The sequence below is a fragment of the Dipodomys merriami genome, unplaced genomic scaffold, assembly GCF_024711535.1.
Source record: "Dipodomys merriami isolate MVZ:Mamm:240054 unplaced genomic scaffold, mDipMer1.0.p SCAF_22, whole genome shotgun sequence".
Classification (NCBI taxonomy): domain Eukaryota; kingdom Metazoa; phylum Chordata; class Mammalia; order Rodentia; family Heteromyidae; genus Dipodomys; species Dipodomys merriami.
The window spans coordinates 8,097,514-8,125,000 of NW_027203604.1; the positions used below are offsets into that span (position 1 = coordinate 8,097,514).

Below are 27,487 nucleotides of genomic sequence, written 5' to 3' on the forward strand. Positions count from 1 at the left end.
CTGGCAGGAAATGTCTGTAAGATTCTTATATCCATTAAAAGCTGGAAGTGGAGCTGTGGCTCAAGTGGTAGAACAACTGAGCAACTAGCTCTGAGGAAAAAAAAAAAACTCAGTAAGAGTGCTCAGGCCCCAAGTTTAAACCCCAGGATTGGCACAAATAAAAATAAAACGAAACAAAACAAAATAGGCAACTGAAATTTTCAATGAGGGGACAAAACAAATTTCTACTTACTGATCCTATTGGATTTAATACTGATTAAAGTATATTCTGTATCAAATGGAAAGAAAAAAAGATAAAAGCACAGAAAAGTATAAAAGAAATGTAATAATTAAAAATTCTGTTTCCTGAACAGGCAAAGTACTTAGAAAAATCTGTTCCAAATGATATCTTACCAAGAAATAGATCACTAGTAAGTGGTAAGTGAACACTTACCTGTACAACATGCCAATGTCGATGTCCAAGTAAAGTGCTTAAACCCTGAGACTCAAAACCTCCATCTGTAAATGGGCTCTTTTCTCTGCTGGGCTTCAGCTGGGAGTGTGAAGAACTCTTGGGGTTCTGGGCTTGTGATGCCTCACCGCAGTTCAAGTATAAGCGATCCTCTCCCTGAAGCAATACCTGCTCTTGGTTACTCTAGACAGGGAAAGAGGAAGAAGAAAGAAAAAGGATAAAAATCAAATACAAGTAAGAACCTTAGGCAGGGAAACTAAGTAATATGCTGACTTAGTTTTATTACAGAAAATGGACCATGTATCAATGCTGATTTTCTTCACAGAAGACAAAGACTAGATAATCTTAGCACTCTTTGAAAGAATAGGTTATATCTTAGTGATTGTTTCTCAGCATAAATATAGTTTTTGCTAAAGTGTTTTACCATACATAATTGTAAACATGCTCAGATTTACAACTGTTATAGCAGTATCTTTTCATTAATCCAAAACAAAAAAGTCTTACACGGAAAACTGAATTAGAACTTATTGTTTCTAATTTAAAATTAGTTTCCCAAAAAGCACACATCAATGGTAAGAAAACATTGTGTCAAAGATATGTCTGTGTATACGCCATGTACCCACACGGTAAAAAGAAAGTAGATTAAAAACAGGGATAGTTGAATGCTAGACGATCTCTAAAGCATGGGGGAGGAAGAAAGTAAGATTTAAGTCTGTAGTTCGGGTACAGAAAACGTGACCAATCATTTAGTAAATGCCTGGCTAGTGTCAAGAACTATGTAACATGGTAAGAATATTCAGACAAATAAGACAGTTCCTGCCTTTAGGTTTTATACCCTGGTTTTCAATGAGAAGGTAGGGAGATTCTTAATTAACATTTAAGTCAGAGAGGCAACCTACCTCTTCCCATTTTAGTCCAAATACTGTTTTGACATAAAACTCAAGGGCATGTTAAAGTTATTATTTGGGATGGAGAAGGCCAGAAAACAATAACAACAACAAACAACAAAAAACTATTTTTGTTTTTCTAGAAATCCTTAATTTTCTACTGTAGTAATGGTATCTCAGATCCAGGTTATTTTTACATTATTTTTCAATAGGTTGTAAATTATAATTAACTTGTTACAGCATCTTTCAAAAAGGCACTGATAATAGGCATTGAGATATGTAACCCTAACATACAACCTACATTACCATAATCATACTATTACTTTACAACAGTAATATTACAACAGTAATTACCATATAGTATTACAGCTGTATAAGCACAAGGCATTAAATTGGGGCAATGTTTCCCACAGCAGGTTCCTAGACACAGTTCTTCTTCAAGGTGTTCCTCAAAGCTGTTGGCTGAATGAGCATGGGAAACATTGCTTTTTATATTAATTCCTAGCTTTCCATGATACATATGAGCACGTTTGAGATTGTGGATTTTAGAATAAACAAATCTCTACAGTTTAATTTAAAGACTTAAGACTCTTCTTCAAAATCTCACATTTTAGCTCAGGATGGCATTGAATTCTGATCTTCCTGATTCAGCTTTCTAAGTGCTAAGATAATGGACACATACTGCCATTCCCAGCTTCAAAACTTTTTTTTTCCTATACTGTAAACTGCTACCAGTTTTTCTTATGACTAGTGTTTGATAGAACACACTTTAGGAAATCCCATTCAGATAAAGATTAAATTATTCAAGCTATTTAACACATAAATGCTGCTTGCAGCCCTATTTTATTTAAAAAAAAATCAAGGGAACCCAAAGCATGTTCAGAAATAATACTGTAGCATATACTTATATCACATTTTTAAAAAATACACAAAAGCAGCATGCTAATTTGGGGAGGGCATTAAATATCCATAGCCATAAAGAAATGTCTGAAGTTCTAACATGAATGACATTAAAGAAATAGAGCACCTACCATACAAGGGTTTACAGTAAGTACACTCTTGATAAACTGAAACAGCAGAATGCTGGGCTGTTTAACGATATTCCTGATGTCAGCATCAATGTCAGTGGGTTGAGAAGTAAATCCGCTGATTACCCATAGGTGATAGCCTTCTGCACCCCAGCTCTTGGAGGGAGGAGAAGGGAGAAAAGAAGTCAAGACAATAAAATGTTCTTACTACCCCCTTCTACTTTTAGTTAATAACAGAAACAGTATCTGAACTAATTGACTTCTGAAGGTTGGCAAAACAGTGAGAAACCATGCAGAAAAAAAATCACTTCTTCTAGTATATCTTAGCTATCTCCAGAGAAAACCCCAAATCAATGTCCTCTATCTAGAAAATGAAATTGCCAAGAACTATTCTTAGCTTAAAGTTCAGAATCCACCCCAGAACCATCAACTGTTTTCTGTAACTTCTCCATCAATTTACTTTACCAATCTCTTAAGTACAAAGAAATTTCTTATTGAAAACAACCCAGGTTTATCAGCAGAAGTTTAGCACAGAAATACCTACAACAGATATGGTTTTGAATAGAGCAAAGAATGTAAGATAGTTTATATTCCAGCTTGGCTTCTTCTTATATGACTTTAACCAAGCTATCTGATGTCTTAAGGTTTAAGTTTCTTCCTCTGTAAAATTAAAAGGTCCAAATAAATTCTCCACGTTAATTTAGTTTGGATAGTTTTCTAACGTATTTTTATTACTTGAGTCATGCCTCTAACACCTCCTTTTTTTGTTTAAGTTACTTTTCAGATAGATCACACCTTTTGCCTATGGCTGACCATAGGCAAAAGGTGTGATACCTTACCTATGATATTCTTGCAGTTGAGATTACAGAAATGAATCTCCGTGGCTGATTTGTTTGTTGATAGTGGGTCCTGCTAATTTTTTCCCTAAACTAACTTAACCCTGAGATTCCCAAGTTCTGCCTCCCAAGTAATTGGATGTCAGGTGTGTGGCACCACACCAGGTCCTATGAGAGTATTTTTTTTTTAGATTAGCAATTTCCAATCTGTAAGCCAAGAAAATGAAAATGGATTAGGTTTCATGAACTCTAAAAATTTTTTAAAACTAAAACAAGTTTTACCATTCCCCAAGGATAAACTTGCACAAGCGAAATCAATTTTTAGTTTGTGGCTGAAAATATCAACTTAATAAGGCTCATAACACTGGCTGTTACATGCCATTCAGAAGCACTAAGTATGAGTTACAGAAACCCTAGCTAAAGCTGAAATTTATTTTAAGTCATGGAGGCAAGGAAAGATACCAAAAGTAACCCACAGTGGTTCTAACTCCTAGCAAAAGCCAGTATCAGAAAATGTCTTTCTTTGTAAAACAAAGAAAAGAGGGATGAAACCTCATAGTCACTTTTTATTAGGATGGCAAACTTGAGGGCCTATAGTAAGAAAATGTTTTATGTAATGATAATGGTTCTAAGCCAGGAGCAGTGGTACATAACTGTAATCCCAGAACTTGGGGAAACTGAGGCAAAAACATTAGAAGTTCGAGGTCAACCTGAGCTAAAATAACATTTTTTTTTTTTGGCCAGTCTGTTGGCTTGAACTCAGGGCCTAGGTACTGTCCCTGAGCTAGCATTCTACCACTTGAGCCACAGTGCCATTTGCAGCTTTTTATGTTTATGTGGTATTGAGGAATCGAACCCAGGGCTTCATGCATGCTAGGTAAGCATTCTACCACTAGGCCACATTCCCAGCCCTGAATTTTTTTTTCTCAAGGTAGAGGTTATATTTCATTTTTTTTTGCCTCAAAACTCTGGAATATAGGTAAATAACAACAGTTACTATAACGGTCTTTTGTGTACATCTATAAAAAATTTTCAACCAGGCGCCAATGACTCACACCTGTAATCCTAGCTACTCAGGAGGCTGAGATCTGAGGATCACGGTTCAAAGCCAGCCCCGGCAGGAAAGTCCGTGAGACGCTTATCTTCAATAAAACCACTAGAAAACAAACCAGAAGTGGTGCTGTGGCTCAAGCATTAGCGCACTCACCTTGAGCTGAAGAGCTGAGGGATAGTGCCCAAGCCCAGAGTTCAAGCCCCACAACTGACAAAAATTTTTTTTCAAAATATGTTTAAGTAATATCCTTCCAGGAAAAATGTCCAATTTACTTCACTTTATGTTGAAAGAAAGAACACCATGAGGAATGTGTATCAATGAGTCACACAAAGGAAGTATGCTCTGAAATAAGAAGGACCTCATCTGAAGAGTTGTTTCCACAAAGATGACAAGAAGCTTACTGAACATATCTAAACATATTTAAATGCTGAAAATTCAGGAAGCCTCCCAAGTGCATAACAAAGCAACACCTTTGCAGGCAAGGCATGGTGGTTTACTGATAGGCTAAGGCAAGTGAATCTGGATTATAAAGCAAACAGCCCTTATATTCCAAAACACTGTCTTAAAACAAAAAAAGTGGGGAGTGGGGAACAACTCAGGAAAATGGGAGAGCAACAGAGTGGCCTCATCTGATCTTCATGTGTAATTCTATGGTGAAACCCTTTTGTACAATTACTGTATACTAATAAAAAAAAGACACTTCTCACCAAAGTAAGAACTATATAAGGAAGAATCTGTTGAAACTAAAATGGCTTTTTTTTTTTTTTACCCATCCTGAGGCTTGAACTCAGGGCTCGAGTGCTGTCTCTGAGGTTTACTTGCTAAAGGCTAGCTCTCTACCACTTGAGCCACACCTCCACTTCTGGCATTTCCGGTAGTTAATTGGAGTCAAGAGTCTCACAGATATTCCTGCCCAGACTGGCTTTGAACCAAAATCCTTAGACCAATGTCAGAGGGAAAGAAAGACAGATATAAGGTTTTTTAGTCTGTGCCAATTTTTGTTTTTGTTAGTTGTGGGGCTTAAACACTGGCCCTGAGCTTTTTGGCTCAAAGATAGTGCTCTACCACTTTGAGTCACAGCACCACTTTCGGTTTTTGAGTGGTTAATTGGTGATAAGAGCCTCACAGGGTTTTTTCTGCTCAGGCTGGCTTCAACCCTTGATCCTCAGATCTTGGCCTCCTAAATAGCTAGGATTAGTCATGAGCTACTGTGAGTGCCTAGAGCCAATTTTTAAAATATTTACCATAGAGTTGATCTTAAGGGGATCTTTTTTGGTACCATCAGATCTGTAACTGAAACAGAATAGAAAATTTGACAGTATTCCAATTATGTACAAAGCACATAATATTTAGCTTCAACTTTAAAAAAATCCAATTAATTTTTCTCCTTAGACATACATATTTTTTCTCCTTAAACATATATAACATTGCACAAAGTTACAAAAAATACTGGTTATTATCATTGAAAGTATTGGTGTACTTAGCAGCATCACATAGTTTGGGAAGATTATAGAAGCCATCTAGGGTAGTATATGATGGGGCAGTGATATAAACCTACAGGTAAATCTAAATGAAACCTATAATATAGCTTTTAACTTCCTACTTGTTATTTATGTACATTGCTCTATTATTGAACTAGCTACGTAAAGGCAGAAGCATGTCTGAGTTAGCCTTAAATCTTAATAAAAGGTCATATATACAATATAAATAAATAAATAAAAATCAATCTGTTTACCAATCTGGGGAAGTACTTTGTTACTGAATTGTCAGTTAAAAGGGTAGATATTTGAAGAACCTATATAGTCTGGAAAAATTATTTCTGAACCTTACAAACTACTTTGGCTTAAGAGTAAAATTAAGCAAAAGGGTAGCTCTATAATTGAAGATTTCTGTATATATGTATTGTCAGAGAGATAATGAAGTTATATTTGTCTTCATTACTTACGCAAAATCTCCTCCAAGTGTACAAAGCAGCTGGGCTCCAAACACACTCCATAGAGAAAGGCCACCATATTCCCAGGTCACTATCACAACACTATTGTCAGGAGACCATCTGATCAATTTAACAGCTCCTGTTTTGTTCCAAATGTCTGTTAAGAAATAATGAGAAGAATTCATAATAAATGACTGCTTTTGAAATCTTTAGTATTTAATCTATACCTTCAAATTTAAATGAGTAGAAAGGCATGATTGCTTCAAATGGCATGAATTGCTCACATCATGTTATTTAAAAGAAGACCACTACCTTGTCCTCATTTAATAAGAAAAAAAAACAGTGTATAAGTGATTTACAAGTGAAAGCTGTTTCTTTGGTTGTATGTGAATTAGTGTTTATAAAATTAAGATAAAACTGAATAAGCACCATGCTTAGAGAAAAACATATAAAGCCTTTATAAACTTTACACTGCATGATTGATAAAAATGTAAGGAGAAAATTTCCTGTTTCTGGTAGTGCATCAAATTATACCCAAAATGAATCTCTACACTGAAACTACTAAGAATAAAGAATGTTTTGATTATTCAAGAAAATAAATACTTCAAAACAACCAAAAACACTGGGACAGAGCACCCTCTTCTTGGACTGATCTGACAAATGGCAAACTTTTACTATCACCTCTGATGATTCACACATGAATGGAAGAGGAAGAAGAGCTTAAACCTAAAGCAGGAAGTCTTCAAAACTTCAGCTGTGAAGGGCTAACATCCATTGTATAAAAGGGAAAAAAAACGTGTTATATGGAAGGGAAAGAAATATCAACATTTCCAAGTTTCTATACATGGAAAGAAACTAAAGTTCTCCAGATAGTACCAAGCCATAAATCAGCCCTCATCTTGGTTTGTAATAAGGATGGTTCAAAAAACCAAAAAAATCTTTTTTTTTTTCCAAAAAAATCTTAAACAGAATACAACAAAGAGTTCCAGTGATCAGCAGAAATATAAAGTCTCTCTGGAAGAAGTAAAATGCAATCAGGAACCGAAAGCATTCATACAAATATCTTTTCAAAATACATCATCAGCTCTCAGTCAAAAATCCTAAAACACATTAACAAATGAGCAAGAAAACAAAGAACCAAGTCACAAAAGAAGCAAACTGACATAAGCACTTTAAAAAAAATTTACTTTTTTATTTCTTTCATGTAATTTTATTGTTACTACTAAAGTGTTGTTCAGAGGGGTTTACCATTTCATGTCAGATAATGAATACAATACTTATTTTGGACAATGTCACCCTTGCCTCAGCTTTCCCCTAGTTTTTCCTCTCATTCCTGCCCACAAGTTATACAGATCATTTTCCATAGTGTATACTTTATTGGATGTATTACTGGTAAAAATTTTCTCCCAGTCTGCTGGCTGTCTTTCTAGCTTAGCCACTATGTCCTTTTCTGTGTAAAACTTTATTCTGATGTAATCCCATTTGTCAAATCTCTCTCCTAGTTGCTATGCCTCTAAGTCTCTTTTCAAAAAGTTTCTACCTATACCTGTAAATTCTAATGTTTCTACAAAATGCTTCTTTAAGTGACAAGATAGTTCTTGAGAAAAGAGAAAGTTGTATGCTAAGATCTATGGTAAGAATTAATCTTCCGTATGAAATTGCTATGAAAAAAAGTTTTGCTGTTGTACTTTAAGCTGTAAACATTATGGCCACAATGTGAAATAAATGTATTTTTAATAACTGAAAGGGTGAAAGATATGAATCAAAAACAAGTTGATTGACAGCAAGATGTTGCACCAGAAAGCACTGAAAAGACTGACAAAAAATCCTCTGAAACAACTAAGTCATTTAAGAGATGATTACACAGATTTGGGAATTATTGTGAACTGAAAAACAGAAAAGTATTATGGGTGACAGTGTATCTGCCAATAAAGCAGCTACTGACACATTTCTAGTAGAGGTGAAAAAGTGGATCAAAGAGAAAGGCCATCCATCAGAAAGTTTTCAATTGCTGGAATAAGATATTCAATAGAACATATATAGAGTAAACATTTGTAAGGATGCAAAAGAAGCACCAGGACAAAACATAAAAAAAGAAAAACAGGTAACTCTCATACTAAGCCACAATATCTCAGAGCAGTATATATAGCCAAGAACCTACACGCTCTTAAAAACAAAATAAAAATTAACTTTGAGAGAGACAGAAAAAGAGACAGGCCATATTCACATAATCTTTATAATATATTATAATTGCTCTTTTATTATATCTAATTTTTTATTTTAATTACATAGAATTATGGGGTACAGGGTGACAATTCAATATGTGTTTACAATGTGTAATGAATGACCAAATCAGAGTAACTCCTACTATGCCTAATTTGTAATCAAAACTTTATATATAATAGGTGTGTATATGACAAAGCATGCCTGAGCATTCAGACATCTTTGCTTAAGGGGAGATTGTATACAATACAGAAAAGAGAGGACTACATTAAAAATGCTTTAAAAATACTCACCAGGATATTGTTTTGCTGTAAGCTCTAACTTATGAGATAGCAGCATAGCTCCAGTGGTGTTATCTATTGTATAAACCTGTACAGAACCACTGTGGAAAACAAAACTACTTTTAATGAAATAAGACAAATACAAATAGAGGGATTATATTATTAGAATTCTGCTTTACTGGTAGGAAGGTAAAATACAGTAAAATCATTTTGCATGTAATTTGCAGTTATCTCATACATTCAAATACATATATATTTTGTATAACCATTTCATTATCCCAGAAATTCTTGCCAGGTGCTAGTGGCTCATACTTGTAATCCAGGATACTTGGTAGTCAGAGAATAGAAGGATCAGGGTTTGAGGCAGCCTGGCAATAAAGTCTGTTAGACTCCATCTCCACAGAGGGAAAGTGGATGTGGTAGTAAGTGCCTGTGATCTCAGCAACACTGGGAAGCCTAACATAGGCATTCATGGTTCACAACTATATCCAAGAAGGAAGTAAGACACTATCTTAAAAAAACCACTTGCCTAGCAGGTAAGTAGTACATTAGTACTGCTATTCTGTTTGATGTGAACCACTCAAACTGTATCAGTACTCAAAAATTCCCCCAAAGAAAGTTCCAGTCCCAGACAGCATCACTAGTAAAACCCTATCTTGTGTTTAAAGATACACAGAAAAAGAAAAAACTATTCTCAACCTTTTTCCCCCCTCCCAATACTGAAGCTTCAACTCAAGCGCCTCATACTTGGCTTTTTTGCTCATGACTGGTGCTCTACCAATTGGAATCATGCCTCTAGTTCTGGCTTTTTGCTGATTAATTGGAGATGAGTTTCATGTATTTACCTCCCCAGGCTGAGCTTGGCACCTTAATTCTCAGACCTCAGCCTGCCAGATAGTTAGAATTATAGGTATGAACCACCTTTAGCTGGCTTCCTCAACATTTTTTTTAATGACACATGCATATTCTGTTTCCCCAAGTGAGTTAGATAGAAGGAAGACAATAAGCAACATGTACCTTTTAATTTTTAGGACTTGAAGGGCCTCTTGCTATCACTTGGCTTTCTTGCTCAAGGCTGGCACTCTATCACTTGAGCCATATTTCCAGCCTGGTATTTTGTGGGTTACTGGAGATGGAGGCTCACAGACTTTTCTGCCTGGGATTTGGCTTTAAACCAAGATCCTCCAGGTTGAGACCTTGAGTGCTAGGACTACAGGTGTGAGCCCTCAGTACTTGACCAAAATGTATTCACAAACATGTATTTTAAAATTCTGAATGTGACTGAATTAAATCCATACAAAGGAATGTTTTCCTTCTTACACTAAATTAATCTTACTTGTATTTTTATATTTAACTGCCTGGTGACAGGTAATATGTAGTAGAAAATAAGTGAAAGAGCATACACTTTATAGATTATTGAATGTATAACTAAGGTGGTGATTTATAATTTGTATATAACTTAATAAAAAAAAAAAAAAACCTGAGAGCTGGGAATGTGGCTTAGTGGTAGAGTGCTTGCATAGCTCACATGAAGCCCTGGGTTTGATTCCTCAGTACCACATAAACAGAAAAATCCAGAAGTGGCACTGTGGCTCAAGTGGTAGAATGCTAGCCTTGAGCAAAAGAATGTCAGGGACAGTGCCCATATCCTCAGTTCAAGCGCCAGAACTAGCAAAAAAACAACAAAAACCCTGAAGCTAGACACAAGTGGCTTATGCCTATAAGCTCTAAGAATAGGAAGATTACGGTTAGAGGCAATCCTGGGGAGAAAAAATTGTGACACACTATCTCAACAATAATAGGATTAGAGGTGGGACTAAAGTGCTAGAGTGCCAGCCTAGCAAACAAAGACCCTGAGTTTAAACCCTACAACTGTCTCTTCTCTGCCAAAAAAATAAGAAAGAAAAAAAAGATAGAATTCTGATACTTGGGTCAATATTATGTGGCAGGAAAACATACTAGATATATGTTTAACAGAATACAAACCTTGTTTTGAAAGCAAAATAAAATTTTATATTTAAAGAAGTTTTAAAATTTAATGTATGGGGTAAAGGCATGGTTCAAGTGAAAGTTCAAGTGTGATAGAGTTCAAGAGTGATAGAGTTCAAGCACCATATACATACATAAACACACATACACACTATATTACAAGACATTATTACAACTGACTGATATATATTTCTATTTGAACTAACATATAAGCTGAACAAAGTCAAGTGTCTTTGTTTTTTAAGCATCCTATGTGTTCAGAACTGAGCCTGACATATAATGGGTACACTGATATTGGCTGAATTAATAATCTTATTCCATTTTACTTTATTTTTGAGACAAGGTCTCCCTATGTAGTCTAGGTTGGCCTGGAACTCAGGAACATCTTGCTTCAGTTGCCTAAGTGTTAGGATGGTAAGCATACATCACCACATACAGCTTTCAATTTATTTTTAAAGCCTCATGATAATGAGATGGAAGCAATTAAACTGATTTTATGTGTGAACTTTAAATGCTTTTTTTATTATTAACTAAAGCAGAGCCACCAATTCAAAAGCAATATAAACACAAATATCTCAAAAGGTTTTTGTTGTTGTTTTTTGTTGGTCATGGATCCTGAACTCGGGGCCTGGGCACCATCCCTCAGCTCTTCAGCTCAAGGCTAGTGTTCTACCACTTGAGCCACAGCAACACTTCCCGTCTTTTCTGTTTATATGGTACTAAGAAATCAATTCCAGGGCCTCATGGATGCGAGAAAAGCACTCTACCACTGAGCCACCTTCCCAGCCCCAAAAGGATTATTTTTAAACAGGAAAACTATTCTAATGATTTATTCTTTTTAGGTCAGTACTAGGCAAAAACAAAAATAAGCCAGGAACTGGTGGCTCACACCTATAATTCTAGCTATTTAGGAGGCTGAGATCTGAGTATTGCAGTTCAAAGTCAGTCAGGGAAGGAAACTCTGTGAGACTTTTTTCTTTTTTTTGCTAGTCCTGGGGCTTTAACTCTGGACCTGGGCACTGTCCCTGACATTCTTTTGCTCAAGGCTAGCACTATACCACTTGAGCCACAGCACCATTTCTAGCTTTTTCTGTGTATGAATAGAATCCAGGGCTTCATGCAAGCTGTAGCAAGCACTCTACCACTAAGCCACATTCCCAACCCCCACCCCCACCCCCGCACCTCCAACCCTCCCAGCATGAGACTCTTGTCTCCAAGTAACTACCAGAAAATCAAAGTAGTGTTGTGGCTCAAAGAGGCAGAGACCTATCCTTGAGCAAAAAAGCTAAGGGACAACACCCAGGCCTTGAGTTCAAGCTTCATGACCAACAAAAATGAGTAAGTAAACAAACAACAACAAAACCCCTCAAAGCCAGAGCATTCTTCCTTAGCTTTTTCACTTAAGGCTAGTTTTCCACCATTTGAGATAGTTTCAGTTTTGGCTTTTTGGTTATTAATTGGAGATAGTCACACAGACTATCCTGCTCAGACTGGCTTTGAATGTAATCCTTATATCTCAGCCTCTGAATAGCTAGGATTACAGGGGCAAGCCAATGGTGGTTGGCCAAATCTTCTTAACAATAAAGAAAGATTAAATTTTAACTTATTCTTTTTAATTTGTAACTAAATTTTGTACAAGCTGGAGAAAAGCCAACTTTTGCAAAGTGAACTGTTTACCTCTAAAAATCTGCCCTTTAACTTTGTTACAATTTAATCAAATACCTTCACAATTATATTATGGGGTTTCATAAATTGTGACAGTGTTTACAAATTATAAATTATGATAAATCTTACAAGTATATTAAGTATTTCAAGTTTTAAAAAAGTACTTTTGGCAATAACTATTACAAATTCAGGTCAGGCGCTGCTGGCTTATGCCTCTAATCCAATCTATTCAGGAAGCTGAGATTTGAGAATGGCAGCCAGCCTGCCCAAGAAAATCCATAAGACTCCTATCTCCAATTCAGCACCAAAAAGCCAGAAGTGGAGCTATGGCTCAAGTGGTAGAGCACCAGCCTTGAGCAAAAAGCTTAGAGACAGAGTCCAGGCCCTGAGTTCAAGCCCCAGGACTTGTACCCCAAAAAAGGTAAATTAAAAATAAAAACAAAAACATATAAGTCTACATCAGTTACGTTGCACATCCAAATGCCATTAATCAATACTTGTTATTTATTGCTATAAAAATAAAAACAAAAACATATAAGTCTACATCAGTTACCTTGCACATCCAAATGCCATTAATCGATACTTGTTATTTATTGCTACACACGTTCCATCAACAACATCTTGTGGCCAAACTCCATGAAGCTGCTAGAATAAAGAAAAGCAATTAAAGTTTAAAAACTATTTCCCTAAACTAACTCTCTTGCAATAAAGAAACACTTTCATGAGTTTTCATTTGCTTTTGTCTGCAGAGACTACCATCAGGACTATCATCAAAGTATTCTACTTTAAAATGTCAAGTTCTCTGTAAGTCAGGGTGATACATATTACCAAATAAGTCCATCCTATGCTAATCCACTTATAAAACATTAAAAAACATGTATTAGCTCTGTAAGCTTACACTGAATGAAGATAACTTATTAATGATATGAACTTTTTTTGTCTGTCATACAGCTTGAATCTAAATGAGCTTATAATTATAAAACCACCTACCAACATCTTTTTTTAAAGTTTTCTCTCCAGCTTTATGGTTCTCAACCTTTCCCTTAATTATCTAGTTGTTTTGGGGTTTTTGTTTGTTTGTTTTTGTCCATCATAGGCTTGAACTCTGGGCTTAGGCAATGTCCCTGAGCTCTTCAGCTCAAGGTGAATGCTCTACCACTTGAGCCACAGTGCCACTTCTGGTTTTCTGATGGTTAATTGGAGATAAGAGTTTCACAGACCTTCTTGCCCGGGCTAGGTTTGAAGCATGATCCTCAGATCTCAGCTTCCTGAGAGCTAGGATTACAGGCGTGAGCCACTGGCGCCCAAATTAATTATCTGAACAGGTGAGTTGCAAAGCCTATGTATTTTAACTTATGTCTCTATTTCTTCTTATAATTTATACTTTGTACTAGTAACAATAATGTCAATCTACTTTTTATACTTTTTAAATTCCTAATTTACTAAAAATTTCTTTAATCACATACTAATAAATGCTGAGAATATTTCTGTACTAAGTCTATAAAATAATTACAAAAGTATTAATCACTTTTTCTGTCCAAATATTTGTTTTCAGTATAAAAATTTGTTATAAACATGTAAATTTTATACAAAAGATAATTTTTCAAAGTTTGTTTTTATTGTTTTATATATGCTGATAGTTATTTCATCTATATTATTCAGGGCCTAGTATTTGAACAAAACACATTATAGAAAAGATTTCTTAGGGATATTAAAGAAAATACCAAGCAAAGTGACAAAAAAGTTCCTAAAACTTGAAAGGTATTTAAAACTTGAAGGAGCACACTAAATATGAATATTTCAATTTCTCAGATTTCTAAAGCTCCAACTTTTCTTTTAGCAGAAAAGATTTTATTTTTTAAAAGTATAACCTGACAAAGAAGGGGAAAGGGCAAAGCATTAGACAGTTTTGGAAACTGGTAAGCATATAGGATAAATTCTTAACTGGCAGTAAAGAAGGTTGAGAAATAGCTAAGTTTCATTGCAGATACAGAAAAGCACTAGGAATTGCAGTTATGTCTAGAAGTCTGGACTAAAAGAAGCAGTTCAAAGCCTATGTAAAAAAGTAGTTGGGTCCTCTCAGAACACATTCCCAATGGTGAACAACTATGAAAAAGTCTCACCTGCATTCTAACAGAGAACTGAACATTTTCCTCTGCATTCTAACAGAGAACTGAACATTTTCCTCTCAGAAAAACTTGTAAAATCCAAGAAAAGACAAAGTTCACACTTTGAATTTGGACTCCGACCCTAACTTTTCCATAATTCAAACCCCAGATAATGGGGTAGCCAGTACCCTTTGCAAGATGCTTTTGCAGGGAACACTGGAGACAAGTGACAGACAAGACAGAAGAGGAGTGGACTAAGTAAGAAGTAGAGAAGGAACAAAAAGAAAGGGAGTAGAGTTCATTGAGAGAATAATAACTCCTGTCACTCATCACAGTAAAGAACAAATACCTCTGTCACAGCAGCAAAACATATTTTTAACTACCATATATTAGTAATCATTAGGTATCAAAAGATTCTATACAAATAAAAGAGAATCCTCAGGATGATGATAAAGTAGATAACATAGCCATGTTAAAGATTTATATATGTTAAGCTTCCAGTCTACTTTGTAACAGATCAGAGGGCTTTTAGAAAAATTTCAAGATGAAACAGGTAGAATACTAAAGTAGTTAAAAGAATTGAGAGAATATCTGCACAACTGACAGGTAGTTTTGGGTTAAGTGGTAAGTACACAAAAACTAAGCAAATTTAGAGAATAAAATCATTATTAATTCCTAGTACGTGGGAAAAGAAAATCTATAGAAAAGAAACAAATAATCAAAAGATACTCATGGGACAAGTACTAACAGGGTTCTCATACTGACAAAAATGTAACAACAAGTACTAACTTACAATAATAATTTGCAGGGCATTACAATTACATTTGTTATCCAGGTACTCGAGGGATAAAGGTAGGAGGTCGTAGTCTAAAGCCAGCCTAGGTAAATACATCAAAAGTCTACTTGAAAAGCATGGTTAAAGCAAAACAACTTGAGGAGTGGTTCAAATGTAGAACATTTGCATAGTAAGCACAGGCCTTGTGTTAAATCTTTGTCAAAAAGACAAAAAAAAAGTGTTTTGTTGACTAAGCTGGGAAGGATATACAAGGGCATTGAGATTAGAAAAAAAAGAAAGTAAACAGCCATTTTCCATAGCATAAAGTCAGTACTACAATAAAAATTCATCTGGATAATTTCATTAAAAATTAGTAAGAACCCCAAAATCTTATGAATAAAGAAACTGGGAATGGGCTTAATTTTACATAGTAAAATAAATGAAAAATAAGGAAAATAAATGAAGTAAATAAGCCTTACCTCTGCAGTAAATCTACTCGATACCGGTGTAATAAATCCAACTTTACCATCATTAAACACAACAGCAAACCCATCAAGTGTGGCACAGTATTCCATATCTCTGATGTGCACATCTGTAAAGCCAAGGAATGAACCTACTGATGAAAAAACAAATACACAAAATAGAATTTTAACTATAATATTATCCCACATTTCTGTTGATAAAGTTTGTTAGTACTAGATTATGTCAAATTTTAAACTGGTCTATCTCATGCAGAAAGTATAACTACCTCTAGATGACTGTAGATCAACTGAAAAGGGTACTGTGCAAAGATTAATAGCTTTCCTTCCATTTGTCATTCCTTCCCAGTGAATAAGATGAAGAAATCCATCAGAAGTAGCAACCAGGAGATCTTCCAGTACAGACTGCAAACTGTAGGGAAGCAAGCAACTTTAATCAATTAAATTTTAAGACAGCATAAGTTTGAATATGATTGCTTCAGAAAATGCTCATGCAAAAGAAATAGATAAAACTGTTTTTTTGAAAGGCACATGCAAAGATCACAAAATCAAAAATGTTTTCACTTATCAGCAATTTAACTGTTAGCTATTTAGTAGCTATGTATAATTCATCTAGAATCACACATTCTGAGAGAAGACTATATAGGCAGACAGAGTTATAAATTTGATGAAACAGCGGGCTGAGAAGGTGGCTCAGTGGTAGAGCACTTGCCTTGCATGCATGAGGCCCTGGGATCGATTCCTCAGCCCCACATAAGCAAAACGAAAAAAGCCAGAAGTGGCGCTGTGGCTCAAGTGGTAGAGTACTAGCCTTGAGCTGAAGAGCTGAGGGACAGCACCCAGGCCCAGAGTTCAGGCCCCACAACTGGACCACCCAAAAAAAATAAAATTTAAAAAAAAATTGATGAAACAGGTTAAAAACTAGAAAAACTGAAAAAGTAAATTAAACAGAAACATGATCTAAGTATGGTAGTACATGCTTGCAATCCTAGCACTCATGCTAAGAGGATCACTGGAGCTCAGGAGTTTAAGATCAACCTAGTCAACACAGTAAGACCTAGTCTCAAAAACAGAAGCAGCAGAATAAGTGCTAGATAACTTCAAAAGGAAAACAGAAAAACTATCTAAAGAACATATAGTCTAAGCCAGGCACCAGTGGCTCACGCCTGTAATCCTAGCAACTCAGGAGGCTGAGATCTGAGGATCCTGGATCAAAGCCAGCACCGGCAGGAAAGTCCATGAGACCCTTATCTCCAACAAACCACTCAGAAAATCAAAGTGGCACTGTGGCTCAAGTGGTAGAATGCTAGCCTTGAGCTGAAGAGCTGAGGAACAGCGCCCAGGCCCAGGGTGCAGGCCCCATGATGGACAAAAAAAAAAAAGAATATATTGTCTATACCCATACTATCTGATAAAAGTAGCTCTTTGCCATATATAGTGATTATACACTATTACAAACTATACAATGTTATAACAATGCTGCAACAACAAAAAACCCAACCTAATACACAAGTAAATAGGAAAATGTAACCCAGAATCAAATGAAAACAAAATTTATCAATATAAGCAACCCATTAAAAGATAATCTTAGTGTTGGAATTAGTAGACAATGACTTTAAATAATTGTGATAAGCATGATAAAGAAGCTATCTCAGTCAGGTGCCAGTGGCTCAAGCCTATAATCCTAGCTACTCAGGAGACAGATCCGAGAGGCTGAGATCAAGGTTTGAGGCCATTCCATGCAAAAAGTTTCCAATCAATGGCTGGGTTGTAGTACAGGTGCATCCCACCTTTGTGGAGGGATCAAGTTCAAACCAGACAGACAAAAAAAAAAAAAAAAAAACTCTCCATCTGAACAGAAAAAAAGACTCCATTTCAACAGAAAAATAATTGGTGTGGTAGTATGTATCTGTCATCTCAGCTATAGTAGGAAACATAAATAGGAGCATGATGGTTCAGAGCAGGCCAGGAGAAAAAGACCCCTATCTCAAAAAGAACCAGTGCAAAAAAGGGCTGGAGTCATGGCTCTAGAGAGCCATGAGCATATGCCTAGCAAGTAGAAAGTTGTCACTTAAAAGACCAGTACTGCCAACAATAACAACAACAAAATCATCTATGTGAAAAGGTATTTTATTTACAGATTAATTACAGATTAATTTACAGATTTTATTTAACAGATTAATTCTTAGTTTGCATATCAAGATTAAAAACCCTTGTCTTTTAATGCTATACTAGTTCTTAAATATTGTGAATATCATCCTTGGTAATGCGTGCATACAAAATACAGTAAATGTAATCTAAAATTCATCCTTAGAGAGGTCTTCAATCATTGACTTTATGAGATTTTTAACAGCTATCTAGTGTCCCAAATCTGTGTGTGCATTTTAAATTTAGGATCTTAGTTGAATTTTAAAGAATTTAACATGGTGAGAAAGAAATACAATATTTATGTTTTCATTTATACTTCAAAGTAGAATAATATCTATAATTAATCAAATATGCTTTTATCAAATCATTTCAAAATGCAATTATATTTAATATTTAACCAATATTGAACTCTATATACAAGGTGCTCTAAAATGCCCAAAACAGAGTAAGATATGGCATTATAAATTTTTACTTCCTAAATATTATCTATCTCCAATTAATAACTAAAGTTAGATATTTAACATTAATCCTTAATCAAAATTAAAATGTATCTATTTGGTAGTCAGGAGGATCACAGTTTGCAATCAGCCTGAACAAAATTAGTGAAACCCTATCTCAACTAAAAGCAGAAGGATGGGGATATGGCTCCAACTTGAGACTCCTGAGTTAAGTCTCCAGTATTTTAAAGTAAGTTTTGGGTCTTTGGGGTTTTTTTGGGGGGGGTCAGTTGGGGGGCTTGAACTTTGGACCTGGGCACTGTCCCTGAACTCTTCAGCTCAAGGGGAGCACTCTACCACTAGAGCCACAGTGCCATTTCTGGTTTTTCTGGTTTTTTGGAGATAAGAGTCTCACCAACTTTCCTGCCTGGGCTGGCTTTGAACAGCGATGAGTAGCTAAGATTACAACTGGTGTGAGCCACAGGCACCCAGCTTAAGTAAGTTTTTTTTTAAGCCATTTTGTTCTAACAATGTAACCTTTCTTTCTTTCTTTCTTTCTTTCTTTCTTTCTTTCTTTCTTTCTTTCTTTCTTTCTCTCTTTCTTTCTCTCTTTCTTTCTTTCTCTCTTTCTTTCTCTCTTTCTTTCTTTCTCTCTTTCTTTCTCTCTTTCTTTCTTTCCTTCCTGTGTGTGTATGTGTGTATGTGTGCCTGTCCTGGGACGTGAACTCATGTGCTGTCCCTGTCCCTGAGCTCATTTTGCTCAAAGCTCTAATACTTGAACTACAGTCCCACTTTCAGCTTTTTGGGTAGTTAACTGGATATAAGAGTCTCACAAACTTTCCTGCCTAGGTTAGCTTCAAACCATAGTCTTCAGATCCCTTGATTAGGCTCAGCTAGGATTATAGGTGTGAGCTACTGACACTCAGCTTCATTATTTCTAACTTTAGAAAACTTCAAATGAATTTCCAGCAAGTATGTATTATAGTTACTAATAACATCACTCTGAAGTGACATTATTTTATCAGAATTTTAAAAGAAATCTTAAGATTTCTAACTACTTATATTTGTAGAACCTTCTACTTAATATGCTAATCATGGCAAAAATTCCTCCCCCCCCCCCCCCCCCCCCGCCCTTAGGTGTTGCTCAAGACTGAACCAAGGGCTTGGAGCACAAACACAGGCTCTACTTACTGAGCTAGCGCCATAGCCCTGGAAATTCTTTTTCTAAAAGCTCATTTTCTATCTATCCTATGTCCACATGCCATAATTACATTTACCACAAGATGGAGACAAAGAGCCAATTTTCTAAGTTTCACCTTGGTGGTTACCTAGAAACATTAAAAATTACTTTGGCATTAAGTCATATTCTTGAAAAGATTTCCACACTGAATAAGAAAAATCTAGAGTAATGAGACCCTTTAAAGTGATAAATATCATAAGCACAATCTTTTGTAACACCTATCTCATTTAAAGAAATAACAAAGTCATTCATTTCCATGTGGGGAATCAGGTATAAAAAGGACTAAGCGAGTCAGCCACTAGCTCACCACCTGCATACAATTTTATTCAGTGTTGTTACAGTGTCATTTTGTGTAATATTCTAACAAGATAAATGGTGAAAGAAGCATTTACTAGATCACAAGGACCTTTTAAAAAAAAACAATTACTATATTTAGCTAATTAATATATTCATCTTATAGGCAGATAACTCAATGTTTTTAAAAAGTAGAGTCCCTTTCCAAAGCCTGTCTCCAATAGACTCAGTTCTCATCTCTCATTTACATATTCTTCTATAAAAAAAAAACCCTGAAACATTCTAATAATTCTCTCCCTCTTAAAAATAAACAGCAAAGCCGGGCACCGGTGGCTCATGCCTGTAATCCTGGCTACTCAGGAGGCTGAGATCTGAGGATCACAGTTCAAAGCCAGCCCAGGCAGGAAAATCCGTGAGACTCTTTATCTCCAATAAACCACTAGAAAACTGAAAGTGGCGCTGTGGCTCAAGCAGCAGAGCGCTTGCCTTGAGCTGAAGAGCATGGGAACTGCGCCCAAGCCCAGAGTTCAAGCCCCACGACCGACCAAAAATAAATAAATAAATAAAATAAACAGCACTGGGGCTGGGAAGGTGGCTCAGTGGTACAGTGCTTGCCTTGCATGCATGAGGCCCTGGGTTTGATTCCACAGCACCACAAAAGCAGAAAAAGCCAGAAGTGGTGTTGTGGCTCAAATGGTAGAGTGCTAACCTTGAGCTGAAGAGCTGATGGATAGTGCCCAGGACCAGAGTTCAGACCCCTCAACCAACAAAGTAAAAATAAAAATAAATAAACATACACCTTGGCTTTTTCATCCAACAATATATTTGAAAAGTCTTTTTCAGAAGAAAATATCCTCATTTTTTTTACAACTGTAAATTAAGTTCTTACATTTACACAATGGAAAAAATATACTACTACATGAAGTGACAACTAAAATGTACAACTACAAAGTAATTAGGAAAATAAAGCTGAATTATAAGATCACTTCTTTACTGTCTTTGGATATAAAATAGAGTTTTGGTACTCTGGTGTTTTGGGCTGTCTTGTCACAAAATCGTTATTCATGCTTTGATCAGAAAGTTTGACTTTCTTTCAAGTGTACTTGTACTTCCCAGAAACCTAACGCAGCTTTGGAAACAAAGATACTTGCTCTTTTCTTCAACTTACATGATTTTAAACTGTTTTTTGAGGAACTCTGATTGTTTTATCATTTAAACAACTCTAGACCTTAATTAACATTCATTTCAAAATAAAATTGTATTTGACACAGCCAACTTATTAACCTATTATAACAATTTATGCAGAAAAATGTTTTCTAAGGATCAATCAAGCATTTTTAGCACTACAAAGTTATTCTTAAATAAAAAAAGAAACATTTTTCCTGTTGGTCATGAGATTACCAAATTACTTGTCTGTTGTCAACAGAAAATGTCAAGTTTAGCCAAGGCACTGTACCTCATGATGGGCGCTTGTAAATCCAATATTTTGCTCATCTCTAAATTTAATGCTGGAGCACACTGTTCTTCCTTAAAGTGAGGCATCCCCTTCATTTGTGGACTTCCCCTAGAAAAATAGCACATAGTTAACAGAGAAAAACGCTAAATTTGCCCCCTGAGGCTAATATACACCCAATTCAACATGACTTACAAAATTGAGTAAGAGACCTTTATTCTCAAATGAAAAGAGACTTAAATTCTATTACAGCAGACACAAATTAATCTCCTGCATATAATGACTGTAACTCATGCTGAGAGGATGAGAATTAGTGGAGGTTACAAAATAACACTTAAAATTAACTCTGAAGACAATCAACAGATATTTTGTTTAAAATGACTAAGAGTCCTGGGAAACCATGGCAAGACAGTATCATTCCATATAGTATATGATCCAAACTGTTACCTCATCTTACCTTACTCCATGCCTCATTGTTGATTTCTCTTCTTTGGGTATGTATAATAATTGAAGTCAGATTAAAGGCTATAATTTAGATGTTTTAAATAAACTTACTTGGTAACAAATAACAAGATAGCTAAAAATTTAAAGTCCATGGTTAAATACATAGCTGACTAGAGTGACTATATCAATGCCAACATACCTGAGTTGCCACACATACTTCTCAAAAGGGCTAAAGAGTTGTTTTGGATTCTTTATCTCCACATGGCACACGAGTTGATTACTAGTCACTATACTATATGCTTCCTCAATACCTGTGTTGGGATTTAATAGCCATCAGTCTCCTATTGAGTTATCAATCTTGGCAACAGTAAACCTGTCACTATCACTTCCCCTTTCTAGTTACCTACAATTCTTCAATATATCAATACTAAAGTTATTTGCAAAGAGTTGAGGTTTATGGTTTGTGTGCAAATTATTTTAGTGCTCAAAAACCATCTTGCTTTAATTTTGTACTATTTTTCAGTAAGTTTGGTGGTGTCTTATTCTCCATCCTGTCTTACCATTTCAATAACCAGGAATATTTTACTCTTTGTATGTAAGAATGGTTAACTTAGCTGTGATTAAGCCACCTGGGTTAACTAATATGCCTAAATAACATGACAAAGAAAGAATAACTAATTTGCAGAAGTTACATTTAAACTACTGATGACAAATTATAAAATGAATTTCCTGAAAAATTCACCAAGCATAACTGGTTTTAAAGTTAACTTGAATTTTTCAATTTTTCTCTTATGAAAAAGAGAAAACACAATTGTCTCTTTTTAGTGAAAAATTAAGACACTATTCACCAAATGTAATAGATTCTGAAAAGAACAAGCCCACAGAAAGCTTTCTGCTAGAGCTAGAAGCATGGCTCAAGTAGTAGACTGCTAGTTGAGCAGGCAAGCTGAGCAAGTATTGAGGCCCTGGGACTGGAAATAAATAAACATACAAACAAACAAATAAATGCTCTGACTTTAAAATGGAGAAAACTAGGGAAAAAACAGCAAATAAGTATTTGGTCATATAGATAAATTCATGTTAACTGTATTGGATATGGTGTATTTTATTTAAAATACATTACAAGGTAAAACTGAAGCCTGGTTTCTGTGACTCATGCTTATAATCCTATCTACTTGGGAGGCAGAGATTAAGATGATCGGCAGTTTGAGGTAAGGTGATGTGAGGGAACCAATAAAAACATAGTGCATGTTTGCCATCCCAGGTGCACTGTAAATATAAACAGGAAGAACAGGCCAGCTTAAATGAAAGATCTTATCTCTAAAATAACTGAAGCAAAAAGGGTTGGGAGCATCACTCAAGCTATATAGTGCCTATCAAGCATGCACAAGGCACCAAGTTCAGAGTTTAGTACTGCCAAAACAACAAAACTGAAACATTTAGTGTTTGAAGTATAGATGGAATTCACTTAAAAATGTAAAGTCTGCATATAGGGAAGAGTTGATACTGATAAACTCTGAAGGCAGAAGAGTACATAGTGTTCTTTCTGATATGTTTGACAAACCAATGTATTTTTCTTCAGCATCTTATTTGCTACCCTATCTGGAGGGAGGGAGGGAGGGAGGGAGGGAGGGAGGGAGGGAGGGAGGGAGGGAGGGAGAGAGAGAGAGAGTATTGCTGGGGATCTAAACAGGGCTTTGTGCAGGCCAGGCAAGTGCTCTACCAAAAAACTTCAATGTCCTTTAAATTCTTACATGAGGCTTTGAAGTTCCATGACACTGTTTAGAAAGTTTTACTACAGTGTCAGTGATGGAATATGGGGCCTTCCACAGTAAGCAAGTGCTTTACCACTGGACTATATCTCCAAGTCTCAATAACATTATGATTCACATATTTTCTTTTCTGTCTTGTTTTAATCTTATATTCCCCTTTCTGATAGGTTCCAAAATTTCAAAATGATACTCCTACAATCTGCACTGGGCACTTGGATCTGTTCAATTTAGTGGTATCTTTAAGTCTAGAAAATTTATATGTATTATTTCCTAATATAATAAAGGTTCTTGATTTCCCGATATCTTTTTCTGGAACTCTTGTTAGGTTAAATATTGAACCTCACATTAACCTCTAATTTTCTCTTCTATTTTTGTCTTTTGTTCTATATCCAGGGAGACTTCTTTGAGTATAGCGTTTCTTTGTAGAATTTATTTCTATTGTACATTGCAGTTCCAAAACTTTCTCACTGACTCTTCTCCCCCTCCTCCCCAAAAGCATCCTATTTTGTTTCCCTAGGCAAATGTCTGTCTAGATATTTGGTGGTTAATTATTATTTCCTTCAAATGTTTGTGCTCCTGAATTGTCTGTTCTCTTTAAGTTTCTATTTTGTGTCTCTTTTGCATTGGAATCTCTCCTATTATAGCTGACAATACTGCTCTGTGTGTGTAGTTGGGCTTGCCAAACTGGTGGATTTCAGTGTTGTAACTAGCCCACTTTTTTGCTGAGGTCTTCAAATATTAGTACCTGTTAAATAGGTACTAGAGTGATTCAATTTTCCCAGGAAGGATTCTTTAATTTTTATCTAGGACATCTAGGAGTGAAAAACAAAAATCTAGAATCATACAGAGAAGGAAATCTAAACTACTCCTTAGTATGACAAGTTTCACTTAGTTTCTATCTTCAGCATTTTACATCTGTCCAATTTTGTCTCTGGAAACTCTCTGATTCAACCAGATATGTATTTACTGCTGCCTGTGAAGTAGAAACAAAAGAATTCTTATTTCTTACAAAGATTTTTAAAGAAATCTACTCTGGTCCCTGCCTCACTCATATTTTGTGGGACTAGTATATCTGATAAGTTCCTATGGCTTTTGGGGTATGCTGGTAATAACATATTTGTTAGGATTCTGACAGTACTCAGTCAGGTTTGAAAGTCTTCCTAAATCATAATTCTTCTATCTTTAGCTCAAGGATTAGAGATACCTCCAGATTTCACTAACCATGGGGCTATTTTCAATATTTTGTTCTGTTAATTTTCAATAGAAATACAATGTTCATCTGTCTTAAAATGGAAACCCTGTGCATTTTTTCTTTATATACTTTCATTTATTAGGACACAAGTATTAAAAAAATTATAACAAATTTAAGTCCTGATCTCCCAATGACTTTAATATTATAGACAATAATAAGCAAATGATGATCATGCAAATAGTAGTCAGTAATTAAAATTTTATCGCCTTTACTTATTTTTATAAATAATTTGCATTTCCAAGTATTATATAAATGAATATGCTACCTAAGTTCTCAAGAATAGAATAATGCATGACTTAACAGTCTAATTTTTTTCTTTTTTCTTGCTTTTTCTTTCTTTTTTGTGTGTATGCCAGCCTTGGGGCTTGAATTCAGATCTTAGATGCTGTCCCTGACCTTTATTGCTCAAGGATAGTAATATACCACCTGAGCCACAGCACCACTTTGATGTTTTGGTGGATAATTAGAGGTAGGAGTCTCATAGACTTTGTTGCCCAGATTGGCTTCAAACTGCAATTCTCAGATCTCAGCTAGAATAGCTAGAATTACAGGCATAAGCACAGGCACCAGTCTGTAAGACTTAATTTTTGAGAACTGCTTTGGACTAAAACACTTATTTTTTCACCTTCTTAAGATCTTATTATTCAAACTGGTATTCACTGTAAAGATTTTACTTAGACAACTAGAATTATCTCTCTAAATATATCAATTGTCCTAAATATTCAATAAAGGCAGATTATATTTAATAATTTAAAAGGCAATCTGGATAACAAGACCAATTACAACTTATTAAGAATCTTCACATAATTTCATTTTCTCATTTTATAAATATACAGTAACTCAAAAAATACATAAAGTAATTCTCAAAGGGTCTTTCTAGACTTTGCTAGTAAAAACAGAACCCAAACTGAAAACCAGTTAATCCTAACTACCATATACCAAATACCATCCAAATCTCATTCCTTATTTCTAAACTACTATATATTTGAAGTAATGTAATCATGTAGGAAAAAGTAAAAGTCAGCTTGAGAATTTTGTTTTCCAGCTTTCTATTCTGGAAAGGTATTCATGCCAATAAAAGGCATTGATGACGAAGCATTTCTATGGGGTAAGTCAATTAGTACACTAATCTAATATGCCACAATGCTGATGAGAGTAATTTCCTATGGGACTTCTTTAATAACAATAAAAATAACGATAATAATAAAAAAACTACTCAACCCATAGTATTCTCAAATGTACCATGAAAATTACAGAGAAGTCTTAAAGGAAAAAAAGTAAGTTATTTGTGTTTAACAAATGTCAATTATGCTTTGGAGGACTATACCAAGTGATATACATAAGTTACTCTACAATTAAATCCAACAAGCATTATTAGAATAAATTCTTTTGTGAAAGAGACCTCAAGTACTTTATATTGACTATTAAACAAAATAATAACACGATTTAAAAAAACCTAATGGATTTGAGGTACAGGAAGCAACTTTAAGAATACAGTAACTAAGCTAGGTGCTGATGGCTTACACCTATAATTTTAGCTACTCAGGAAGCTGAGATCTGAGAATCATGGTTTACAGCTAGCCTGGGCAGGAAAGTCCACGAGACTTTTATCTCCAATGAACCACCAAAAAGCCAGAAATAAGAGCTGTGGCTCAGGAAGAGTTTATTAAATCATATTAAATTTCTTAGTTTGAGAAATAAATCCAGGTGGGTAGGGGAATGAAGCAAGGAAGTAGGGAAGGAAGAATGCAGACATAATATTCAGTTCATAACCTATGAAACTAAGAAAACTGAAGGAAGGGATGAACTGGGAGAGATGGAGAGAATGATGAAAGTAGTGACTGACATCCATCAAGCTTCATTGTACTTATTAACTGATTTGAACAGTAACTCCTTTGTAGAACTACTTAAATAAAAATATTTTAAAAAGAAAAAAAATCTGGTATCTGTACAAAGAATAAATGAAGACAAACCAACTAAACACGTGCAATCAGTAAAAGGAAAACTTCCTATCACGTAGTGGTATAGTCATTGTAACATTCATATCATATGCATTACTCATGTACTTGCAATGTTCTGGTATAAACAGGGCTTTCAATTGTATAAAAATATATAGTTTGGTGGGGCTGGGAAGGTGGCTCAGTGGTAGAGTGCTCGCCTCGCATGCATGAGGCCCTGGGTTTGATTCCTCAGCACCACATAAGCAGAAAAAGCTGGAAGTGGTGCTGTGGCTCAAGTAGTAGAGCATTAGCCTTGGCCTGAAGAGCTGAGGGACAGCACCCAGGCACAGGCACAAAAAAAAATAAAAAAATAAATAAATAAATAAATATATATATATATATATATATATATATATATAGTGTGTGTGTGTGTGTATAGTTTGTGTATTGGGTATCTGAATATATATTTATATAGTTTGTGTATTGGTTATCTGAAAATATCAAAACTGTGTATGTAAGTAATGCATGACTGCAAATGTATGTTATGGAAAATGTTTACATCCACAATTTAATTCAGATCTCTTTACTCTTTGAAGCTGGATTATGAAACAGGATACGCTTGACCCGTAATATAGGATTCTCCTACAAGGAAAAGGCTTTTTTTTTTTTTTTTAGGTAAACTGAAATTAGATATTGATAACCTCAATGTCCACTAAGCTAGTAAGGAAAGAAATGAGGAAGAGAGAGGTGATGAAAGGGGTTTGAGTCTTGATACCTACTGTTTTAGAATTGCTTTTT

The 27,487-nt window shown here is 35.2% G+C and overlaps 1 protein-coding gene across 4 annotated transcripts in view; it reads right to left on the minus strand.

Annotated features, from left to right (window-relative positions):
* Ric1 (RIC1 homolog, RAB6A GEF complex partner 1) overlaps positions 1–27,487 on the minus strand; it is a 119,014-nt gene that overhangs the window by 27,988 nt on the left and 63,539 nt on the right. For 2 of the 4 annotated variants that reach the window (XM_070033252.1, XM_070033249.1), the window contains exons 4-12: positions 21,285–21,392; positions 15,979–16,121; positions 15,710–15,846; positions 12,901–12,992; positions 8,706–8,794; positions 6,202–6,346; positions 5,501–5,549; positions 2,370–2,522; positions 434–634 (exon numbers count right to left, since the gene is read on the minus strand). In XM_070033252.1, the coding sequence (XP_069889353.1) occupies positions 434–634; positions 2,370–2,522; positions 5,501–5,549; positions 6,202–6,346; positions 8,706–8,794; positions 12,901–12,992; positions 15,710–15,846; positions 15,979–16,121; positions 21,285–21,392 (1,117 nt within the window). The remainder of the gene's footprint in view (positions 1–433; positions 635–2,369; positions 2,523–5,500; positions 5,550–6,201; positions 6,347–8,705; positions 8,795–12,900; positions 12,993–15,709; positions 15,847–15,978; positions 16,122–21,284; positions 21,393–27,487) is intronic. The other 2 variants (XM_070033250.1, XM_070033251.1) reach the window with 2 other exon arrangements.